The 23,112-nt window shown below is 36.8% G+C and overlaps 1 protein-coding gene across 15 annotated transcripts in view; it reads right to left on the bottom strand.

The window, feature by feature from the left end:
• The window catches only part of CCDC102B (coiled-coil domain containing 102B), a 391,238-nt gene that overhangs the window by 80,417 nt on the left and 287,709 nt on the right, over nt 1–23,112 (bottom strand). For all 15 annotated transcript variants that reach the window (XM_070050066.1, XM_051851122.2, XM_070050063.1 and 12 more), the window contains one exon: nt 22,151–22,321. In XM_070050066.1, the coding sequence (XP_069906167.1) occupies nt 22,151–22,321 (171 nt within the window). The remainder of the gene's footprint in view (nt 1–22,150; nt 22,322–23,112) is intronic.

Consider the following 23,112-nt stretch of genomic DNA (forward strand, 5'->3'; position numbering starts at 1 on the left):
AGTGATTATAATGTTGAAGCATTACATTTGTAATGAGTAAAGTGTGAAATCAGAAAAAAGAGGTGGATAAATGAACTGAATTGACAAATACATGCCTTAAGGGTTGAGATGTACTTTTAGTCAATTACTATAGGGAGTAAGCTGGCAAGGTAAGAAAGTATATTCAGAGAGTGGATGGTTAATTTGAGATGTTGGAGAAAATACAGAAAGGAGCAATGACCATGTCTACTGTATGACCTTGGGACTGGATTGCTAAGGTCAAATGAAGAATCAGATCACTGGAGAAGAAAAATCTGAGTGTGCTACACTGAAGGCTGTATTTCTGAACACTAAATTACCAAGTTCTCAGGGGTGGTGTCAGGAAGAGTGGGTATAAACTCGGCACTGAAATGTCATGGAGCAATGAAGCTTGACCAGAGCTGTTATAATGACAGCAAAGATGGGTAGGGAATGTAATTATTTACATATTTGCATGTGGGAGTGGAAGGAGCAAGGGAGAGAGAGAAATGGAGCTCTTGAGGTGGCAATCAGTAGACAAATGGCAAGGAGTACCCCTGCCTCATCTCCTAGGCACAAGGGGCATTGAAAAGGAGGTGGCTGTAATGTGAGAGGTGGTAAGGAGCTATGTCACCATCCTACTGAGAATGTTCCATGGTTTCCCATTCCAAATAAGGACTAAATCCCTTACTATGGCTTTCAAGGATTTGTACTTCTGCCTTTGGATCCTTTTTCCAAATTTTCTCCTTGTCATACTTCAAGTATGCTGAGTCTCACTCTCTCTTGTTCGCAGTGCAACTCTTCCTCCTACTGACACCCTTCACTCCCCTTCTGCCCTGGCGCATAGATCCTTGAACTCTCATGTTCTTCCTCAGTTTCTTATGTTTCCTCCTCGAAGCTCTCTGACTAAATTGAGCTAGCTGCCCATAAGTTCCCCAACATGGCACCAAACCAACTTCAGGATGATGGCTTTTCACTGTCTGTTTATATAAATGGATTGTATGTTTTATGAATCCAGAGAGCACTTCTTCATTCAACATATAGGACAATTTGAATATTGCTTAAGTGGTAGTCAATGTTCTTAGCATTAATGTCTCATCATTGTATTATCATGGCCTAATGAAGGACCTGAAACACTATAAGGGCTCTTACACTGTATTCTTTCATTCAGAATTTCATGTGTAGGATGAATGACTCCAATTTACTTGTTACCTTGTGTAGTAGGCATTGGTTAAACTGTCATTCATAGCAATTCAAACACACACTATTCAAGGAATAAAAAAATTATATATGGCTATGAAATAATTTTACTATTTGTTTAATAATTTAAATTTTCCTAAAACTTCAAAAGATTACCTTCTCCATCAACATGTCAATAGTCTAAAATTTCACTAATGTCATAATGCACAAAACCAATGTTAAACAGGATTTCAAACAGAGAATTAGAGTGAGCATGCTAATGGATTGATAGTTGTACCTGAACATAGCAAGCAAATTCATGGAAATGAATCTTCTTTATTGCATATGGAAACTTCTGTTTCTAAAATTACATATGAAAATAAAATAAAAAAACAACCTACTACCTATACTTGGATTCCCCAGAATCATATTGGAACATTCATTTGGGAGCTCTGCAATGGGCACTGCCTACCGAAACAGCTTCACCCTGAACTTCACATTATTGCTCTGGCCTAATCCCTGCTACCAGGTTGATCTAATTCCAGATCTCAATTCTCTTACTGAGCTCTGAGCTCTGTCCTTCCTCTGTTGATAGAATCCTGTACAGTTGTTTTCTTAAGTATTGGTTATCACCTCTGGAATAGACAAGGCTTGCATTCAGTGCACTATTGTAACTTAAATGGTGGTTTCCTCCAGTTGAATGTGCCATCACCAAGTAGTGATACAATCATATTTTTCTTTCTCATGAGTTTTTCAGGTTTTTTAAACAAACAAAAATCATAACTTTAATTTGCTTTATTAGCTATAACTTTTGCCAAGATTATTTTCTGCTTGAAAAAACAATAAAATGTGTAAATTCAGTAAGAACATAGGATTCCTATATTTAGGAATTAAGTGGAAGAACACTTACATTATCTATTTTCCACACTGTAAAACCTTCAAAGCACTGAGTGCTCACATCCACAGCAATTTTCTTTCTTGGCCTTAGTATAAGTGCCCGAGTCTCCCATGGCAACTTGTTTCTGAATTCTAGATTGAGTTATTTCAATTCTATCCACCCCCGCAAAGTATTGGTCTCTTTGCATTTCATTTTTCTTTATTTTTTTAAGATTTATTTTATTTATTTGAAAGACAAAGCTACAGAGAGAAGTAGATACAGCAAAAGAGGTCTTCCATCTGCTGGTGCACTCCCCAGATGGCCGCAATGGCCAGAGCTGTACTGACCCAAAGCCAGGAGCCAGGAGCCAGGAGCTTCCTCCAGGTCTCCCACATGGGTGCAGGGGCCCAAGGACTTGGGCCATCCTCCACTGCTTTCCCAGCAGAGAGCTGGATGGAAAGAGGAGCAGCCAGGACTAGAACCAGTGCCCATATGGAATGTGGCACTGCAGGCCAGGGTTTTAACCCTTAGTGCTACAGCAGCCCCTCTCTTTGCATTTCAATGCAGTCCTTTATTCTCGCTTTTAAGATTTCTTCCCAGTGTCTTTGAATAATGCTATTGTTTCTTTAAAGGAAATGAACTGAACATATGTGCATTCTTTTGACAATTATATGGATACATTCTTGAGAAGATAGGTCTTTTCCCTTTTCATGTCAATACCTCCTTTCTTTTTTTAAATTTTATTTTATTTCCCTAAAGAAACCTTTTATTCATAGAATACGAACTTCATGCATTTCATAAGTACAACTTTAGGAATATAGTGATTTTTTCCATCATACCCACTCTCTCACTCACACTCCCACCCTTCCTCCTCCTCCCTCTCCCATTCCAGTCCCATTCTCCACTAAGATCCATTTTTTATTAACTTTATACACAGAAGACCAACACTACACTAAGATTTCAACAATTTGCATGGAAAAAAAACCTCTTCCTCAACAATCAAAATGAGGGCTTTTCAAAGTCGTTGCGTCTTGAAGTTAATTTCACTTTTTTTTTTTTTTTTTTTTTTTTTAGAAACTTAATTAACTTTAAAGAAGAACCCAAGAATGATTCATCTTTTGTGAGCACTTACACGGAATTATAAAACAACCTTTGAGGACAGAGGTCCTGCATGGGAAGTTAGTACACAGTGACTCTTGTTGTTAACAATTAACACTCTTATGTATGATGTCCGTGATCCCCCGAGACTCCTGACATGAGCTGCCTAGGGAATGGAAACCTTTTGAATCCACAGCTCCATCAGTGTTTAGACAAGCCCATAAGCAAAGTGGAAGTTCTCTCCTCCCTTCATAGAAAAGTACATCTTTCTTTGAAAACCACTCCTTTCCCCTAGGGACTCACCCACAGAGGTCCTTCACATAGGACATTTTTGCCACAGTGTCTTGGCTTTCCATGTCTGAAATGCTCTCATGGGCTTTTAAGCCAGACCAGAATGCGTTAGGGCTGATTCTGACCCAGCTATCCACTCCTCAGAATTTACCCAAGGGAAATGAAATCAACACATTGTGTCACAAGTATAATGTGCTTACAAGTCCTTCTACCCTCTCTACCCCAAGCCCTCATGCTCTACTGTCCCTATGCTTGGATCCTGGCTCTTGGACTTTTGATTGATGCTGTACAGGTGCTGGACTGTGGCAACTTCCCATGTCCATTGTTGCCTGGGTTGTCTCAATCCAAGAATGACTTTCCAGACCTCTGGTATTCTGAACCTATTTTGTAGAAACTTAATCTGAGGGTTTGGAATTCCTTTTAACCACAGAGAACAGAAGAAGCCATTAAAGCACATATCCACATTTTTCTTGAGAGCTGTTGATTTCCTATGTCTTTTAACTTTGTTCCTAGATACTTGAGTGAGCAAAGGACTAAGAATATACCTAAAAATTTCAAATTTACAGGAAGTAGCATATGTTAATTTAGTATACTTTATGTCTTCTAAACAATTTTTTTTAAATGTTCATTTTCAGTTTTAAAATTTAACTATTTTTAGGCCGGCGCCACGGCTCAATAGGCTAATCCTCCACCTAGCGGCACCGGCACGCTGGGTTCTAGTCCTAGTAGGGGCGCTGGATTCTGTCCCAGTTGCCCCTCTTCCAGGCCAGCTCTCTGCTGTGGCCAGGGAGTACAGTGGAGGATGGCCCAAGTGCTTGGGCCCTGCACCCCATGGGAGACCAGGAGAAGCACCTGGCTCCTGCCTTCGGATCGGCGTGGTGCGCTGGCTGCTGTGCACCAGCACGGCGGCCATTGGAGGGTGAACCAAAGGCAAAAGGAAGACCTTTCTCTCTGTCTCTCTCTCTCACTGTCCACTCTGCCTGTCAAAAAAAATTAACTATTTTTAGCATTTTGCCACATTATGTACATAAGCATTTGTACTAGTTTTTATTAATAACAGGGATATTAATATTAGAAAGTGAGGGATTGAAGACGATGATCATAACATGGGAAAAGAAGGGTATATTTAATGTACCAAATAAAATCCAGTAAAGCAATATGCACAACTATATATCAAATGAGATGACATTCATACACCTTTAACATTAACTTCTACAAATAAGGGAAAACATGTATACACTGTGGAATATTACTCAGCCATATTAAAACAATTAAATCCTGACCCTTGCAACAAAATGGACGGAATTGGGGATCATTCTGAAATAAAAGACAGAAAATTAAACAATTATTTCTCAGCAGCAGATGGTGACCCAGCCCACATGGAAGACCTGGAGAGAATTCCAGGCTTTCTGGCATCAGCCTGGGCTGATGCAGCCATATGGGGGGTTGCACCAGCTGATAGAAAAATCTTTCTCTTTCTATCTCCCCCTCTGTCACTCTGCCTGGCAAACAAGTAAAATAAAATCTTTAAAAAAACCCACAGAATTATGTCTAACACAAAAGTTTCAAATAATGTATATGGTTATACTTATACATATATATGCATATATGTTGTACTTTTAGCACAAATTTAAAGCTCCAACTTTCCAATATAAAGATAACTTGGATGCCTGAAAATATATTTGTAAAATCGTGATTTAATCTAAGAAATCAGAATAGATACTACCTATTCTCCTTTCTGTAAAGTATCTTTTAATAACTCTGATTTAGTTTAAAAGGTAGACAATGGATACTAGTATTTTTAAAGTATAATTAAGGTGCCATAGTATGTCTAATATACAAAGGAAGTAGCTAGCATGGCAAACCTGGAGAGTATTTCACTTCTATTATCTCCATGGCAACTGATAAAAATATACCCAAACCACCTTTTTATGATATTTTGGCCTTATTATACAAATCATTGAAAAGAATATAAATTTTATTAATATACACTATTTAAAAATATTTCTGTAACCCAAAATAAAATTTATGAAATATTTCAAAAATATCAATTTAGTTCTTCCTAAAATTTTTCAGTGTTAGTGATATTAGAACAAATCAAATACTTAGAAATTTCTACTGTATAAATCATGCATCATATTCCTATACTAATTATTCTGGAATTCAGACATAGTTAGCCAAATTTTTCATAGATTAAAACATATAAAGTTACACATGTTTATTTATCTTGAACAGAAAAAAATTACTCACTTATTTTTCCTCTACGGAAACAAAAAGATATGTTTGTTCAATATTTCTTTATAATGTGTGTTGAATTTAGTCATTAAGTATAAATTGCATCCAAATATTTAGACAGCTTTATTTTTCAAATTTTTATTAATACAAACAGAACACATTTCATAAGTATGATCCTAACAGAATAACCATATTTCCTTTCCTTCCCCTCTCCCTCCCTCAACCCCCCTCCTTCTTCCTTTTTATTTTTGCAAAAACATAATTTCAAATACTCCATTATCACAGCTACTACTAACCATAGTATTCAACAAGTAGGAAGACCATAGTTCCACAGCACTATAAGCAACAGCTAAAAACAATAATCAAATCACAAAATGTCTATCTCATTCCTATCCTTTTTTTGTACTCTACATTAACTGCCACATAACAGAGAAAACGTATGACATTTGTCTTTTTGAGAGTGGTTTATTTCTCTTAGCATGAAGGTTTCTATTTACATGGTTTTGTTGCAAAAGACAGGATTTCATGCTTTTTTATGGCTGAGTAGTACTCTGTGGTAGATATAGACAGAGGTAGGGACACAGACACCACATTGTCTTTATCCAGGCATCAGTTAACGGACAAAAGTATCTAACTGTGTGTGCTTTACAGTTTATCATGATTTTTCAATTACGGCAGAGCCACCCAAATGAGTCCTTATTTGTCCTTTTAAACTTTAACATTCTCAATTTTATTGTAGCATGACAACAAAATGGCCCATCTAAGAATTCCATAGCCTTAGAGCTCCAGGATGTTTAAATATAAGTAAGCAGCCATTTCTCTCTTTTGATTGCATCAGATTGAGCAGCTTTCCAAAATGATATCACTTTCCACATCAGGCAGGCAATCAAATGTCTTATCATAAAATGACATAGCTTTTAAAAAGACAAACAAAAAAATTACTGGTATAACTAATAATATAATTTTTATCTTAGAATGTTAGAAAATATTTAACCATAAAAACATACTTCACTTCTAATATTTGTTTTCCCTTGAACAAAAATTCAATAACAAAAGTTGCAACTATTTTCTATTATTTTATAGGAAAACTTTAAGAAGTGATCTTATTTCCTTTCCTAAATATGATAGAATGTCACTTCTACTATTATTCATTTTTTACTTGAGCATTATTTCAAATTGTTTCTACTAATTCCACTCTTACTTTGCATGAAGACAGTATTCTGATAAGAGCAGGCAAAAAGGTATTCCCTGGGGCTGGTGCTGTGCAAAGCAGGTTAAAGCCCTGGCTTGCAGTGCCAGCATTCCATATGGGTGCCCGTTTAATTCCTGGCTGCTCCGTTTCCATAACATTGTCTCTGCTATGGTCTGGGAAAAGCAGCAGAATATGGCCCAAGCCCTTGGGCCCCTGCACCGACATGGGTGACCCAGAAGAAGCTCCTGGCACCTGGCTTCAGATCAGCTCAGCTCTGGAAGTTGCGGCCAGTTGGGGAGTGAATCACTGGATGGAAGACCTCTTTCTCTGGCTCTACCTTTCTCTGTAACTCTGTCTTTCAAATAAATAAAATAAATCTTAAAAAAAAAAAAGGCATTCCCTGTGTGTTGAAATGGCTGATGAGTAATTTGGCACATCAACCTTTTATCACACATGCTTGGTAATCCAACACGGAAAGGAAGACCTAAAATAAAATTCTTCCATAGGGAAAAATAGCTGAATCCACGTAAGTTCTGCTGTCGCAATGTAAAGAATATGACAGCACATATAAACAGAGGATGTGCTTTTATCATGTGTTTCAAACCTGGATTGGTACCTTAGCTTCTCTCTTCCATCTGGAAATATGGCCATGTTATTCACTTATTTAAGACTTAAATTTCTGTAATTACCGAGCCGGCGCCGTGGCTCAATAGGCTAATCCTCCACCTTGCGGCGCCGGCACACCGGGTTCTAGTCCCGGTTGGGGCGCCGGATTCTGTCCCGGTTGCCCCTCTTCCAGGCCAGCTCTCTGCTATGGCCAGGGAGTGCAGTGGAGGATGGCCCAGGTGCTTGGGCCCTGCACCCCATGGGAGACCAGGAAAAGCACCTGGATCCTGGCTCCTGCCATCGGATCAGTGCGGTGCGCCGGCTGCAGCGGCGGCCATTGGAGGGTGAACCAACGGCAAAGGAAGACCTTTCTCTCTCTGTCTGTCTCTCTCACTGTCCACTCTGCCTGTCAAAAATAAAAAAAAAAAAAAAAAAAAAATTTCTGTAATTACCACACATAATTTCTTGCTTGTAGTAAGGCTTACATGAAATAACAATGTAACTATAGGAGTATCTATGTTAATAAATTACTGTAATAATGAAAGCCGACAGTCACAGTTTTATAATGAAGATTAAAAACATTATGACATACTATATATTAAATACTAAGACATTCAAATAAATGCCATTACATAATGTAAGAATACGTGAAACACTGTAAATTAAACACTGAACATTCAGCACAAGATATAGTTACATCAGTTATGCATAATTTTTATATTTAAATTATACTTTTTCTTTACTTGCCTGAAAGATTTCATTAAATATTACAATGGTGAAGTCTCTGGAAGCCCAAACACTGTACTTCATTTAATAATCGAGTAAATGTAGCCCACAGAGGCTAGAAGACTAGCATGCAGAGTTGGCTTCCACATCTGACTCCATTCCTTTGTCCTACCCTGAAAACCATATGTAGTATGAAAATTTCAGAAGCCAAATAGAGCTTATATTTTTCTTTTCCCATTTCAAACATGATTCATGTCACAGATCAGATATTACTTTTTATTTTTTCTTTGACAGATAGAGTTAGTGAGAAAGAGACAGAGCAAAATGTCTTCCTTCTGTTGGTTCACCCCCCAAATGGCCGCTATGGCCAGAGCTGCGCTGATCCGAAGCCAGGAGTCAGGTGCTTCTTCCTGGTCTCCCATGCAGGTGCAGGTGCCCAAGCACTTGGGCCATCCTCCACTGCCCTCCCAGGCCACAGCAGAGAGCTGGACTGGAAGAGGAGCAACCGGGACTAGAACCGGTGCCCATATGGGATGCCGGTGCTGCAGGTGAAGGATTAATCTAGTGAGCCACAGCACTGGCCCCCAGATACTACTATTGTCAAAAAAAAAAATCTGCTTTTCTTGTTTTTTCTTTTTTTTAAACTAAGCATGGATTTTAGGATGCTTTGGCATTGTGTTGCTCACATATTCTACAGGAAGTATAGAGTGCATGATTACCTCATTTTATCCTTCTGCATTCCCTGTGATAGGAGGCCCTGCTGCCTTCTCTCTCTGAGCCTCCAGAAACAATGCTGCAACAAATACCCTGTATCTTTTTCCCTTTTGTATGGGTGTGAGAATTTCCCTGTAAAACAGCACTGGGGGGATTATGAAAAAATAAAATACATGCGGACAAAATAAAGCACATTTTGCACAAAAACGCTTTGTGTTGAAAAGGAAACAACAGCTACATGTGCAGCACGTGAAGGGGGAGAAAATGGAGTGGGGTGTGAATACAATAGGGAATCAATTAATAAATAAAGATAAAAACTCGTATGGAACGATGAATGTACCAGGAAACAACTTGGAAGTCTGCCAGGATGAACAAACCCAGCGCTCCTGAGCGCCAAGGGGGACAAAGCAAAGATGCAAAGATACTGCTCTTGGATGAGCTGTCTATTGCCATGTTCTGATGAATGAGGTCTATGTCACTTTCTTCATTTCTCATACCAGGTCATAAATATGTGGACAAGAACACAGCTGGACGAGTGGAGAGAATATAGCACATGACGCTCGAGAGAAATGTAGATACTGAGATGGTGCACCAATAAATACTACATAGAGCTCCAGGGGGAGGGGAAGACAACAAAAGATCATGACCTAAGCCTTTCCAACAACTTGATTTACTCTTATGCTACATTTTAAACTCACACACAACTCATAAGAGTTCTAGCTGACCGAGGGGTTTGGGGGATTGCCAAGGACTGAGGGGGAGTGGAGGCAGTGGCTGAGGAAGGTGGTCTGTAAAGGGAGAGCAAGAACCCTCTAGATGACAGCAGGACACGGCAGCCTTCAGACCACTATACAGAAAGAGGAATGAAATGAGCGGGCTGGCTTCTATTGAGAAGGAATGGGAACTGGGCTGCTGGACTTCAGCCCGCGTTGTTCTTCCGCCTGTGATGTCTTCATTCCCAGAGCCCTTCAGGACGGCACTGCTGAGTGCTGGCTCCGTCAGAGGCACAGACGGCTCTGCTCTGTGTCCATTCACTCCAGTTGGGGTGTCAGACAATAAATAATTGAAGCAAATGCTTACAAATAGCCTTTGAGTAAAATTTTTAAAAATGGCCATGTTTTTCTGCTGTATCTTGTGAACTCCACCATCTGAGGTTTATCATGTTACATTTAATTGCATGTATTATATTTGAGGACCCCTCACTACATGAAAACCTCGTTGTGTGAAGAAATCAAGTATATTTCTAATATCTGACATCGAGGTTAGAAAGGCATCAATATTAAATGAACCGGGCTGGTTTTTACAGCTGAATTCGGTTCCTGGGCCTGTGGTGCTCTCATTAGAGGCTGTCACCAGTTTGTGTCCCGATGTGAACCTGCAGATGGCCTCTTTCTTCATGATTTCTTTTTAATTCTCCCTGAAACACTTACCACATCTTTTTCACAGATAAATGTGAATTTCAGTCTATCACTGTTCTCACAATCTTAAAATCAGCAGGGTGTAAATTAATGAGATTTTACCAAAATAGATCTAGGGCTAGGAAAGGAGTTCTGTGTTCTTCCAAATAAAGACATTAAAAACAAGATGCCAGGTTAGATACTTAATATTCTGTTGGGTTAAACAAAAAAATCACCATTGTTGATAATATCACAATTCGAAAAGCTCCACCTTTTTGACACCAGAAGGCTTTAAAATGTGAGGCCAGAATGAACTAAACTGCAATATTAAGATGATAATTGCTAAGTGCAATGCATTTAGCAAGTCTCTAACACTTTTTGAGTTTGAGCTGACAGAGCTCAATTGTATTTATGTCTTGTTTTTCCTCCATTTAAATGATTTTTCATTTTCTGAGTTCTTCTCAAAGCTAGAAGACTTATTAATTAAATCTGCATTTTACAATATTAGCAGATGTAGACCACCATAAGAACCTCTTTTAAGCAGCAAGTCATTCTATTTATGTTCTTCTGATAAAATGTATGTCTGTGTGTGTGTGCGTGTGTGTGTTCAAGGGGTACCACAGTTGTGGATGAGAGCATCACTTGTGGTAAACATTTCCTTTTTTTTAATAAAAGATTTATTTGTTTGAATAAGAGAAAAGTAGAATTACAGAAAAAAGTAGAGAGTAAAAAGTACAGAAAAGGTAGAGAGGTAGAGAGGTAGAGAAAGGGGGCGGGGGGTCTTCCACCCACTGGTTCACTCCCCAAATGGCTACAGGGCTAGAGCTGAGTTGATCCAATGCCAGGAGCCTCTTCCATGTCTCCCACGTGGGTGCAATGGCCCAAGTACTTGGGCCATCCTCTGCTGCTTTCCCAGGCACATTAACAGGAGCTCGATCAGAAGTGTAAAAGCCAGGACTTAAACAAAGTGCCTACATGGCATCCTGGCACTGTAGACCAATGCTTTAACCTGCTGCACCACAGCACCTGCCCCATGGCAGCCATTTTTATTAGACTAGCAGATTTGACTTGAATATTTCAAGTATCATTGTGGCAGCTCATGGAGAGCATCCATGTATAAGCTCCACCCATAACAATTCAGAGGCTTCCTGGAAATGGAACATAAATATGAATATGTGAGTATCAAAAGTTATACAGTGATATTGTTGCGCAGTCAATATTGAAAATCACTGTTTTAGATGTTAACCCTTATGCCAGGAATATGTTCGCTTTATCCCTGAATTCTTTTACCTAATTTGTACTTTGCATGACCTCAATGAACCTCATGCAATTAAGACAATGAACTACTTAAGGCATAAATGACACCTTAAAGGTTAGGTGACTACTCTTTAACCTTCATGGGACTCTTACTTTTAAAATCTATATGATAAATCCAGCTCTCCACAGCTTTGTTTATGCATTGTGAGAATCTGGTAGCTACTAACGGTTTAGCCTTGATTTACTTCTCTTTTAACACAAAACAATTTACTGATCATTTTGAATATAGTCTGAGTTATAGAAACTTATTTTTTTACTAAAAATAAATACACAGCAAAAGTCAAGAGTAAATATGGAATTTTCACTAGCAGAGAAGACAAATTAATCAATGTGGTACACTAACAGAATGAAATGTCGATTTAAATCTTCCACATGAGTGGCAGGGACTACTTGCGCCATCATCATCTGATGCTTTTCTCATGTTCATTGCAGCATTGTTCACCACAGCAAAGATTTGGGAACAATGCTTGGATGAATGGCTAAAGTAACTGTGAGATATACAAATGGAGAGACACAGTGATATATATATATATATATGTATATATATATATCATATTATATATATATGTAATATATATGTAATATATATGTAATATATTCACACACACTTTTATGCATAATGGCATATTATTCATCCTTAAAAAAGCAAATTCCACCATTTGTGAGAACAATAAAGAAGCAAATCCTGTCACCTGTGACAATGTAGATGGAAGTAAAGGATATTATACCAAGAGAAATAAGCAGACACAGAAAGGCAAACACTGCATAATCTTATTTATATATGGAATCTAAAAAAGTCAGACTCATAGATGTAGAGACTAGAATGGTGATGCACAGGTGAGGGGAAGAATGGAAGGGGGTGGGAGACGTTGGTCAAAGGTTCAAAAATGAGTTTCAGTTACGGAGGATACATATGTTCCAGTGACCCAAGGGTCAGCATAGAGCCTGAAGCCAACCACACTGTATGCATTTCATACTTCTGACAGGCTGAGAGCAGAGTTCAAGAGTTCTAACAACAAACGTGATAACCAAGTGAAGAGAAGGTTATTTTCATTATCTTGACTGTAGTAATCAGTGTTACTCCATTTATCAAAACTTCTTTAATAGCTTAAAATATATTTTATTGAAAACTAAACAGAAGATTAGAGGTTTGAAGAATGAAACACAATTGTTAAAATTAAATTTAAAAAGTTTGTGTGTTCTCTCATATATGGAAGTTAATATAAAGAGAGACAGTAAAAATATTTAGATGTCATTTATTTAGTGTGTCAAGATTTATAAATGTTGGAGCTTCAGTTGTGGAGCAGTGGGTTAACAGCCTGGCTCCCTATATGAGTGCTGGTTTGAGTTCAGGCTGCTCCACTACTGAACCATCTCCCTCCTGATGGGTATGGGAAAGCAGTGGAAGATGGAATATGGCTCAAGTCCTTGGGCCCATTCCACCTACATGGGAGATCTGGATGAAGCTCCCGGATCCTGGCTTTGGCCTTGCCCAGCCCTGGTTGTCATAGTCATTGTGGAATAAACAAGTGGACTGAAGATCTCTCTTTGTCTCTCCCTCTCTCTCTCCGTAACTCTTTCAAATAAGTAAATATTTTAAAAATATATTTATAAACATTATATTCACTGAATTATACTCCTTACATAATATATACCCTTCTTACTCCATTATCTTTACCATGAATTCCATTCTGTATATTAATATATCTACCACTGCTTTAAAACAATAATATGTATATTGCATACATTATATATATACACTGTGTATGTATGAAACAAATATTGAAAAATGATAAAAAGTGTACAATTTGTGTATGCTCATTGAATGCTTGTACTCCTTATTTGAAATATTTTAAAATAAAAAGATAGGCCAGCACTGTGGCATAGCAGGTAAAACCTACCACCTGCAGTGCCAGCATCCATTTGGGTGCCAGTTTGAGTCCTGTTGCTCCACTTGTGATCCAACTCTCTGCTATGGCCTGGGAAAGCAGTAGAAGAGGGCCCAAGACTCTGGGACCTGCACCCAAGTGGGAGACCCAGAAGAAGCTCCAGGCTCCTGCCTTTGGATGTGCATAGCTCCAGTCATTGCAGCCAATTGGGGAGTGAACCATCGGATGGAAGACCTCTCTCTCTCTCTTTCTCTCTACCTCTCCTTCTCTGTGTAACTCTGACTTTCAAATAAATAAATAAATCTTCAAAAAATAACAAACAAAAAGATAAAAACAAAAAATAACAATTTCAAATAAAAAAGATTTCAAGAAAAGGAAGAAAACTGAAACTAAAATTCAGTTAATACAACAAACTGAGTGATTAAATCCTTCTAAATTCTATACACAAACAATCTGAAATTTATCCTACCTTCCTGTTAGTTAACTGAACTTAATACTTTGCAAAAGGAGTGAGTGGGTGGCACAGCAGTTAAGTTACCTCTTGGGACACTCTGATCTCATATTGCAATGCCGGAATGCCTGTTTGAGTCCCTGTCTCTCTGCTTTTTTCCCTTTTGTTTGTTTTAAATTTTACTTAAGTTATATAAATTTCCTGTATTTCATTTATACAGATTTAGCAACATAGTAATACTTCCCACCTTACCCTCCCTCCCACTCACACTCCTATCCTTCCTCAGCCTTGCTCTCCTATTCCCTCTCTTAATTTTCACAATTAAGTAAAAATTCAGTTTACTTTATAATAAGATTAACCCTACACTAAGTAAAGAGTGTAATAAATAGAAGAAAAAATAAAAAACACTGTTCAGGGATGTAATCAATCATCAAAGCTAAAAATGTGAATTTCATTCCTAAACATTACATTTTTGGTATCCTATTAGTTATCAAAGATCAGGGAAAACATATGGTATTTGTATTTTGTGGATTGGCATATTTCACTAAGTATAATGTTTTCCAGTTGTATCTAATTCATTGCAAACAACAGGATTTCATTTTTTACAGCTGAATAATATTCCACATATATGTGTATATATATATATATACACACACACACACACACTATATATATATATATATATATATATATATATATATGAAATGTCTTTATATGGTAAACAGTAAATGGACATCTGGGTTGATTCCATACCTTAGCTATTGTGAATTGAGCTGAAGTAAACATGGGGTTACAGAAAACTCTTTCATATATTGATTTCATTTCTCTCGGTAAAATTCCCAGGCATGGTATTTCTGAATCAAATGGTATATCTGTTTTCAGTTTTCTGAGGTCTCTGCATATCTTCCACAATGGCTGTACTAGTTTACATTCCTGCCAACAGTGGATCAGTGTACTTTTTCCCTCACATCCTCACCAGCTTTTATTGTTTGTTGATTTCTGTATGAGAGCCATTCTAACTGTAGTGAGGTGAAACCTCACTGTGGTTTTGATTTGCATTTCAATGATGGCTAGTGATTCTGAGCATTTTTTCATGTGTCTGTTGGCCATTTGAATTTCCTCTTTTTAAAAATACCTGTTCAAGTCCTTTGCCCATTTCTTAACTGGATTGCTTGTTTTGTTGTTTTTCAGTTTCTTATGATCGTCATAGATTCTGGATATCAATCCTTTATCAGTTTCATTGTTGACAAATATTTTCTCCCATTCTGTCAGTTTTCTCTTCACTTTGCTGTGCTTCCTTTGCAGTGTAGAAGTTGTTGAGCTTGATGTAATCCCATTTGTCTATTTTGCCTTTTATTGCCTGTGCTTCTGGGTTTTTTTTTTTCAAGAAGTTCTTGCCTATGCCATTGTCTTGCAGAGTTTAAGCAATGTTCTTGTCTAGTAATATGATGCTATCGGGTCATAGACTTAGATCCTTGATCCATTTTGAGTTGATTTTTGTATAAGGTGTAAGGTAGGGGTCTTGTTTCATACTTCTGCACATGGAGTTCCAATTTACCCAGCACCATTTGTTGAAGACACTGTCTTTTCTCCCGGGATTGATCTTTATCAAAGATTAGTTGGGTGTGGATGCATGTATTGATTTCTGGAGTTTCTATTCTGTTCCATTGGTCTACATGTCTATTTTTGTGCCAGTACCATGCTGTTTTGATTACAACTTTACTGCAGTATGTCTTGCAATCTGGTGTGAGTTGTCTCCAGCTTTGTTTTTGTTATGTAAGATTGCTTTAGCTATTTGGGATCTCTTGTGTTTCAATATGAATTTCAGCATAATTTTTTTTCTGTATTTGAAATGAATGTCTTTGGAATTCTAATTGAGATTGCATTGAATCTGTAAATTGTTTTTGGTAGTATGGACATTTTGATACTAATTCTTCCTATCCATGAACATGGAAGACTTTTCCATTTTTTGTGTCTTCTAGTTTTTTGTTTTCTAATTTTCATCATACAGATCTTCTACCTTCTTTGTAAATATATGCCAAAGTATTTAATTTTTTTTTTACCTATTGTAAGTGGAAGTGATCTTACAAGTTCTTTCTAGGCCATAGCATTTTCTATGTATACAATGGTTATTGATTTTTCTGTGTTCATTTTATATCCTGTCACTTTTCCAAATTGTTTTATGACTTCCAGTAGTCTCTGAGTGGAGTCTCTGATCCTTTCTATATAGAATCATGTCATCTGCAAATAGGGATTGTCTGACTTCCTCCTTCCCAATTTGTTTCCTTTTGATTTCTTGTCTAATGGCTCTAGCTAAAGCTTCCAGGACTATATTTAATCGCAGCAGTGAAAGTGGGCATCCTTGTCTGGTTCTGGATCTTAGTGGAAATGTTTCCAACTTTTCCCCAATTAATAAGAAGCTGGCTGTAGGTTTGTCCTAACTTGCCTTGATTGTGTTGAGAAATGTTCCTTCTACACCCAATATGCTTAAGATTTCCATCATGAAAGGCAGTGTATTTTATCATACGCATTCTCTTGCATCTTTTGAGATAATCATGATTTTTATTGTTCAGTTTATTAATGTAATGTATCACATTCACTGATTTGCAAATGTTGAACTATCCCTGCATACCAGGAATAAATTTTGTATGATCCAGGTGAATGATATGTCTAACGTATTCTTGGATTCGATTTGCTAGTATTTGTTGAGGATTTTTGCATCTATGTTCATCAGGGAAATTGTTCTATAATACTCTTTCTCTGTTGGTTCTTTTTCTGGTTTAGGAATTAAGGTGATGCTGGTCTTTGATTCTGATACAGCTTCCTGCTAATGTGCACCTGGGAAGGAGCAGGGGATAGTTCCAGTAATTGGATCCCTGATCCCACATGGGAGGTCCAGGTGTGATTCTGGCCTCTAGGCTTTGGCCTGGTCTAACACTGGCTGTTGTAGTCATGGAGAATAAACCAGTGGATTCAAGATTTCTTTTTTTGTCTCTCACCTTTCAAATAATAATTAAAATAAATAAAGATTTAAAAATTTGCACTGGATGACAGTCAACATTTCCACAATTTGACCTATAATAGAGAATCAAGGAAGATTGGCAATACTGTATATATTTAAACCATATATTCACATTCTTTAATTAAGTAATTTCACTCAGAAAAATCTTTTTGTTCAATAGGAAAATAAAGGCATATACATAAAAAATCATGGCAGAGTTATACTGAAAAAAATCCAAATAGCCTTTACTAAAGGAAGATTAGTTGATTAACTAAACTTGTATCCAAGGAAATAAAATTACACTTAAAATAATAATTATGGAAGTTACAAGGTAACATGAAATATAGAACAGTAACCAAAAAGTAGAATATAATGTCATTTGCAGCAATGACTAAAATTGTATAAAATTGCCTAGATATTTGAAATCCATATCCTAATTTTGTATGTTAAAATGGTGAGATGATAATTGATTTGACTTTTTCTCTCTATTTTTCAACTTTTATGCGATGTGAAATTGCTTTACAAATCTAAAATGTTCTTTGGCAAACCTTATCTTATTCTATGATTTAGTCTTTCCAAGACCAGCTGTATGGTATATAGTACTTGTGAATTTTTATAATTGCGAATGGTGTATTCACTGCTTCTTAGAGAGAAAAGGCAACCTTTTCAGTTCAATTTATATTTCTGCCTCTAAAACCTTTGCTTACTGCATCATTATATTTTTCATTATATTATTTTTTGTCACATTTATTCAAGTTGTTAGTAACTTTGATAATTTAAGTAGACATGTAAATAGTCCTATACTACAGTAATGAAGTCTCTAATTTTGTCATATGATATAATAGTCATAGACTTCAATGAAATGATGAGAAATGAATGTTTACTTTCTAACATATATCTGTTTTTTTTGTAAATTTGATTTAGAAGAATAACTCAAAGTGAATGTTTTAATTTGCTTATTTGTTTAATAAGACCCTGAATTTTCTTCTACAGATCCAAGCATTTTTATTCTTTGCACAGTACAGAGGATTAATAACTCATTTTCATTTACTCAAAATCTGTTGACTTGTGGGAGTTGGAAACTTTGCATTTGACAGTTCCAATTAAACCCTAATTGCAATTTGAAGAATTTGCTACAATAATAGCTCAGCACTGAAACTGACATAATTTTCTTTTCTTCTCAATGATAGGTCAAAGTGTAGAAATGTTGATTGCTATCCAAAGCAAAATCTTGTTTTCATGATGAGTAATTTTGTTCTCAACAGCCCAAACAATGGTGACTTCCAATTAGAGAAAGACTGAAGTCCTCAAATCTTCAAATAATCCAGATTACAAATATTCATGTGCACTGACAGTGTTTTGGGTCAATCTCCTGATTGACTATGAGCACAGGTGCAGAGCACTGAAATAGTTTTTATATTAAATATTATTCCAATGCATCTATTTCTAGGCTTCCATGATGAAATATGTCCAAATATTTTTCCATATGCAACTAGGATTCCTAAAGATTCTGTTGGAAAGATGCACAAAATCCATTTTCGAGACTAGTCACAGGACCATGTCCACCATTTCTGCTTGGGAAAAATATTCCTCCCACAGGAATGATCAGTGATTCATTCATTCATTTCTCTCTCTCCCTCCCTCCTTCTCTCCCTCCCTGAATACCTCCCTCTCTACCTCCCTTGCACACACATAGGTGCGCTCTCTCTCTCTCTCACACACACACACACACGCAATACTATAGTGAAACTAAAACTAGAAAATACTACAAAACATTTGCATGTGGAAAGAGAAAATAGAAAAGCGTTCTGAGATCTAACTTGGCAGATGTTACAAGGGATACACACACTGCCCATGGAAAACGTTGCTTAATTTGGCCCAGCTCTGCTCCCTGGAGATAGTTTTCTGTTCCACAGCTTTCAATGGTCCTTAGCTCTGTTGTCTAGGAGATCCTTACTGTATACTGGAGCCACATCAGGATGGCCTCTTGAGAATATTCTCAGACTTTCGATAGTACACTCAGGTAGCTTCGTTCTCATTAAAACATTGAAGGGAAAACATATGATTTCAAATCTAGAGAAACGAGTCACTTTGTATTCCAGGTTAGAAACTCAGTTGTCAATTCAACTGCCACACAAAGACTTTTCTTCTATATGATTCCAGTAAATTCCACTGATTTTTCACACCCACAGATCTTCTGGTGATATTCCACAGCCTCTGCTCTGCTTGTAGTTACCTTGAATTACGAGAGGTTCTGGTAGAAGCACAATCTCATTCTCTTCTCTGTAAACCATTTTGTTCAGCTCAAAGGATTTATAGGGCCCTATCTTAACAGATTCAGAGTTTTAATAACAGACTTGATGTCCACACCATTGCGCTGATATAGTCTTTGCTACAAAGGTCAATTTTAATTGACCTTTATTTTTAAGGGCATCCTCAGTCTTAATAGTTTTTCATTTGGAAATGAAAGTCAAATGTGTTTTACTGTGCTGGCAGTGGCAGAACAACTTAAATTTCTGTATTACCTTACATATCTCTTTGAAAACTCCACAATTATTTTGAGTTCATCTTTCTTTAGGTATTTGTCAAAGGCACAAACAGAAAATGAGAAATATTAGTTTGCAGCTCTTCACCTAAAAACTGCAAGCGCATGTTGTACATCATTTGCCTTGCAGGGACTACAGGAAATGAATGCAGCACCAAATGTTGCACTACTACACAAAATGGGTTTTTGTCATTCTAGCTCCCAATACATTTTCTCACCACCTACTTCAGACACTGTAGTCGTCGCCATATATTTTAAAAATTTCTTTACTATTTTTATGACGGCACCAATCAGCTTCCACTAAATTTTTTTGCAGTAAGAAACAACTCCAATGTCTCAGTGGCTTAGGACAGCAAATGAAGTCAGGTGTCACCTAACGATTGGGATATATTCTGATACATAATATTAAGTGATTTTGTAATGAATTTGTCATATTAAGTGATCAAGGAGAGTTTTGGCACAAACCTAGATTGTAGAGGTCATTCACTCAAGGTGGTCTCTCGATGCAACAAAGAGATATATGATGCTGCTGTCACTGTAACATGATACAATGTTTTAAAACTTTAAAACTTTAAAAAATGTTTTAAAGTTTTAAAACATATGTGGCAGTAGGAGGAGACCATAAAAATTACAATAAAAATAATAGCTTAGTAAATAAATACATCAATAACAGCCATTTGTTACTATTAACAAGTATGGTGTATTGTACATGGTTGTATGCACTATACTTTTATAGGAGTAGTAGTGCAGTCTTGATTACACCACAAATGCTTGAGTGATGTGCTCCAATATTACCTTACAACAGCTAGGATATGATAAGGTGATAGGAAACTCACAGATCTGCTATAATATTTGAGGACCACTGTCATAAATGTGAAGGTTTGTTAATGAAAACATTGTTATACAGCACATAACTGTATTGGTTTTCCCCATGTGGGTTGCACTGTAGGTCATGAACCCTCCACTTCAGGATCCATGCAGAAAGAATAATGTCCGCTTTGGAGGAGTCTCAAGGATCTGAGAGATGAAGAAAGTGCACATCAGAAAAGGAGCTGGCCAGGAGCTTGTGTTGGCCCTCAACGCGTCTGACAGCAACTGGCCTGCATGGCTTTTCTGATAAGGCACTGGCAAAACAAACGCGATGTAGTCAACCCTGACACTGATGAGAACAATGAGGGGATCTTCATTAATTTGTAAAAAATGCATTTTTCTGAAAAAAATGCATTAATTTCATATTTTTGCACACAAATAAACTGATCTTTTAATTCCATTTCCATGTACTTTTTGAAGTATTATCCTGTAACCCTACATGGAGGAGTATTCTTAAGAACACAGATTTATCTATTATTTTTCAACCTCTTTTTACCTTTTTTAATAGCTAATTTTTAAATTTATTCCATTAGACTCTTGAATCAAATCTTTGAGGACTAGTATTTCACAAGCCCTAGAAAATAGTACCATATTGCTACTGATAGTTGCAACTTCTTAAAACCTGTATTGACCAATTCAAAGGTTCTTTTCCTACCGCTCCCCGACAAACACTTGCATGTTAAAACTTCACAAGAATAAGGACTCTGGACAAACAAAAACCTAGAAACATTCTCCTGAGCCTTTCTACTATACTCCAGGGCAGTACCCCTACAAGTGAATATCCTTACACAGTGCATACACATCTTTATAGAAAAGAGGCCTGGAGAGAACAGAAGCTGCAGACAAAATAGCATTGCAAGAACTGAGGGAAATACATGAGTCTCATTGCTGGAATGATTCCATTTTCTATGTGATGCTACAAGAGAAGGAAATCAAGTTTGTTCAATTTTAACAGTGTTGATTAAAAACTAACTTTTGGAATATGAAATGTGTTCTATTATGAAATTACTCCATGAAAAAATAATTCAGCTTTTTTTTCTTTTTAGATTTCCAATTGTTTGGCATCATATGAAAACAATCTTTCTATCCAGGGAACTAATGTTTTTTGCCTCAAAAGTTGTCCAACAGGAACAGATGCAGTGACGGGAACACCATCTGACATAAGTACTGCCATGTGGTGACAGCCCCACAATCACACTGACATTTGAGACTTTTTTTTTAAACAACTCTCTTTGTTGTTTGTAACTGCAACTGAATCCACACCCTACTCACAGGTGTGCTGTCAGGATGTTACAATGTGATGTCTACTTTCCAGAAATTTCTGAAATATCCCCTATATTCCATAAGGCATTAACTAGTTGATCTTACATGACAAAATGAAATACCTAAATTTTCTTAAACACCACAGAACCCTGGGGATAATACATATCATCACACATATATATCACATTTCTCTGATATATGCTTAAGTTTTAAAATAAAATAAAATGATCTGCATTAATGATAGTGTGCCCATGTTCAGAGAAATACACACAAAGGACTATGCTAAAACAAGGAAGCTATGGAGTATACTCAGAAATAGTGGCACAAACGTGCACATTATTCTTATAATCCTTTTCCTTCTTAACATTTTAAAATGGTTTTAGTCATTAAAATGTAAAGATTTTAACCCGTTGAATGCCATATATTAATAAAGAGAAATGAATTCCATATGCTGTAATATGCTACTTTGAGGCTGTTCAGCATGCCCTCACTCACAAAGTACCTCAGCTTCTTTTCGGTTGAGTCCCTGTTTCAACTCCTCCACTTGAAATCTCAGTTTCTCTTCTTCCGCCTCATGTTGACCCACTAGGTGGTTTGCGTGAGTCAGCTCTGCCGTTTTTGCCTGGTACTGTCTGCTCAGTTTGTAGTAGGCATGCTGAAGGTCCAACAGTTCCTTTCAAGAGAAAACAGGGATTACATATGTATAGTCCACTCTGATAAAGTCAGAAGAATAGCAGGTTTTTGACAAGAAGAAACACAGTTTAGGAAGAATTCAGAAGAGTCGATCCTTTTCTCTGCAACTCTAAAATTTCTGTAACTAAATATTTAATTAGTACATAACTCTAAAAAGAAGGGTATTTGTACGTGGCTAAAAAATGCATCATCAGGTTATGGTGTAGAGTAAATGATCTTCTGCCACTATACAAAAAAACAGTTTTTAATCTACGTTTTCTAAAAAAGAAAATCATATTTTCAGAAATGTAGAATGAAAATATAATAAAATATGAAAAACAGCTGCTTATCTATTCAGTCAGCAGAAGTATTAAATGTCAATCCACTATATGCTTTTAATACTTTTCTGAAGGGGAAAGATTTGGGCTGCTATAATCATGTGGTCACCTGCTGCTTCTTATGAGACCATAGCAGAGATCTGAAGTAACGGGCGCTCATGTGGGAAAGAAACATAAATCCATCACAAAGTGATTGGACTGCCAATCAATTTTGTTATACTTACTGCCATACATGATATGAATTAACAGGTTACAACCATTGACCTTATATTACTAATAAAGATTTTTTCAATTATAGTTAAAAGTTGCAAAGTAAAATCAAAAGTGCTGTCATTCTAGAGAATTCCTTTATCAAAACTATAAAGAAAAAATATTACCTCTAGATCCTCCTTATATTATAATACTATAAGGAGAACAAAGAATATTTGTTTGATTGCCTAAAAAAGACTAACAT

Source organism: Oryctolagus cuniculus, chromosome 10 (genome assembly GCF_964237555.1).
Source record: "Oryctolagus cuniculus chromosome 10, mOryCun1.1, whole genome shotgun sequence".
Lineage (NCBI taxonomy): Eukaryota > Metazoa > Chordata > Mammalia > Lagomorpha > Leporidae > Oryctolagus > Oryctolagus cuniculus.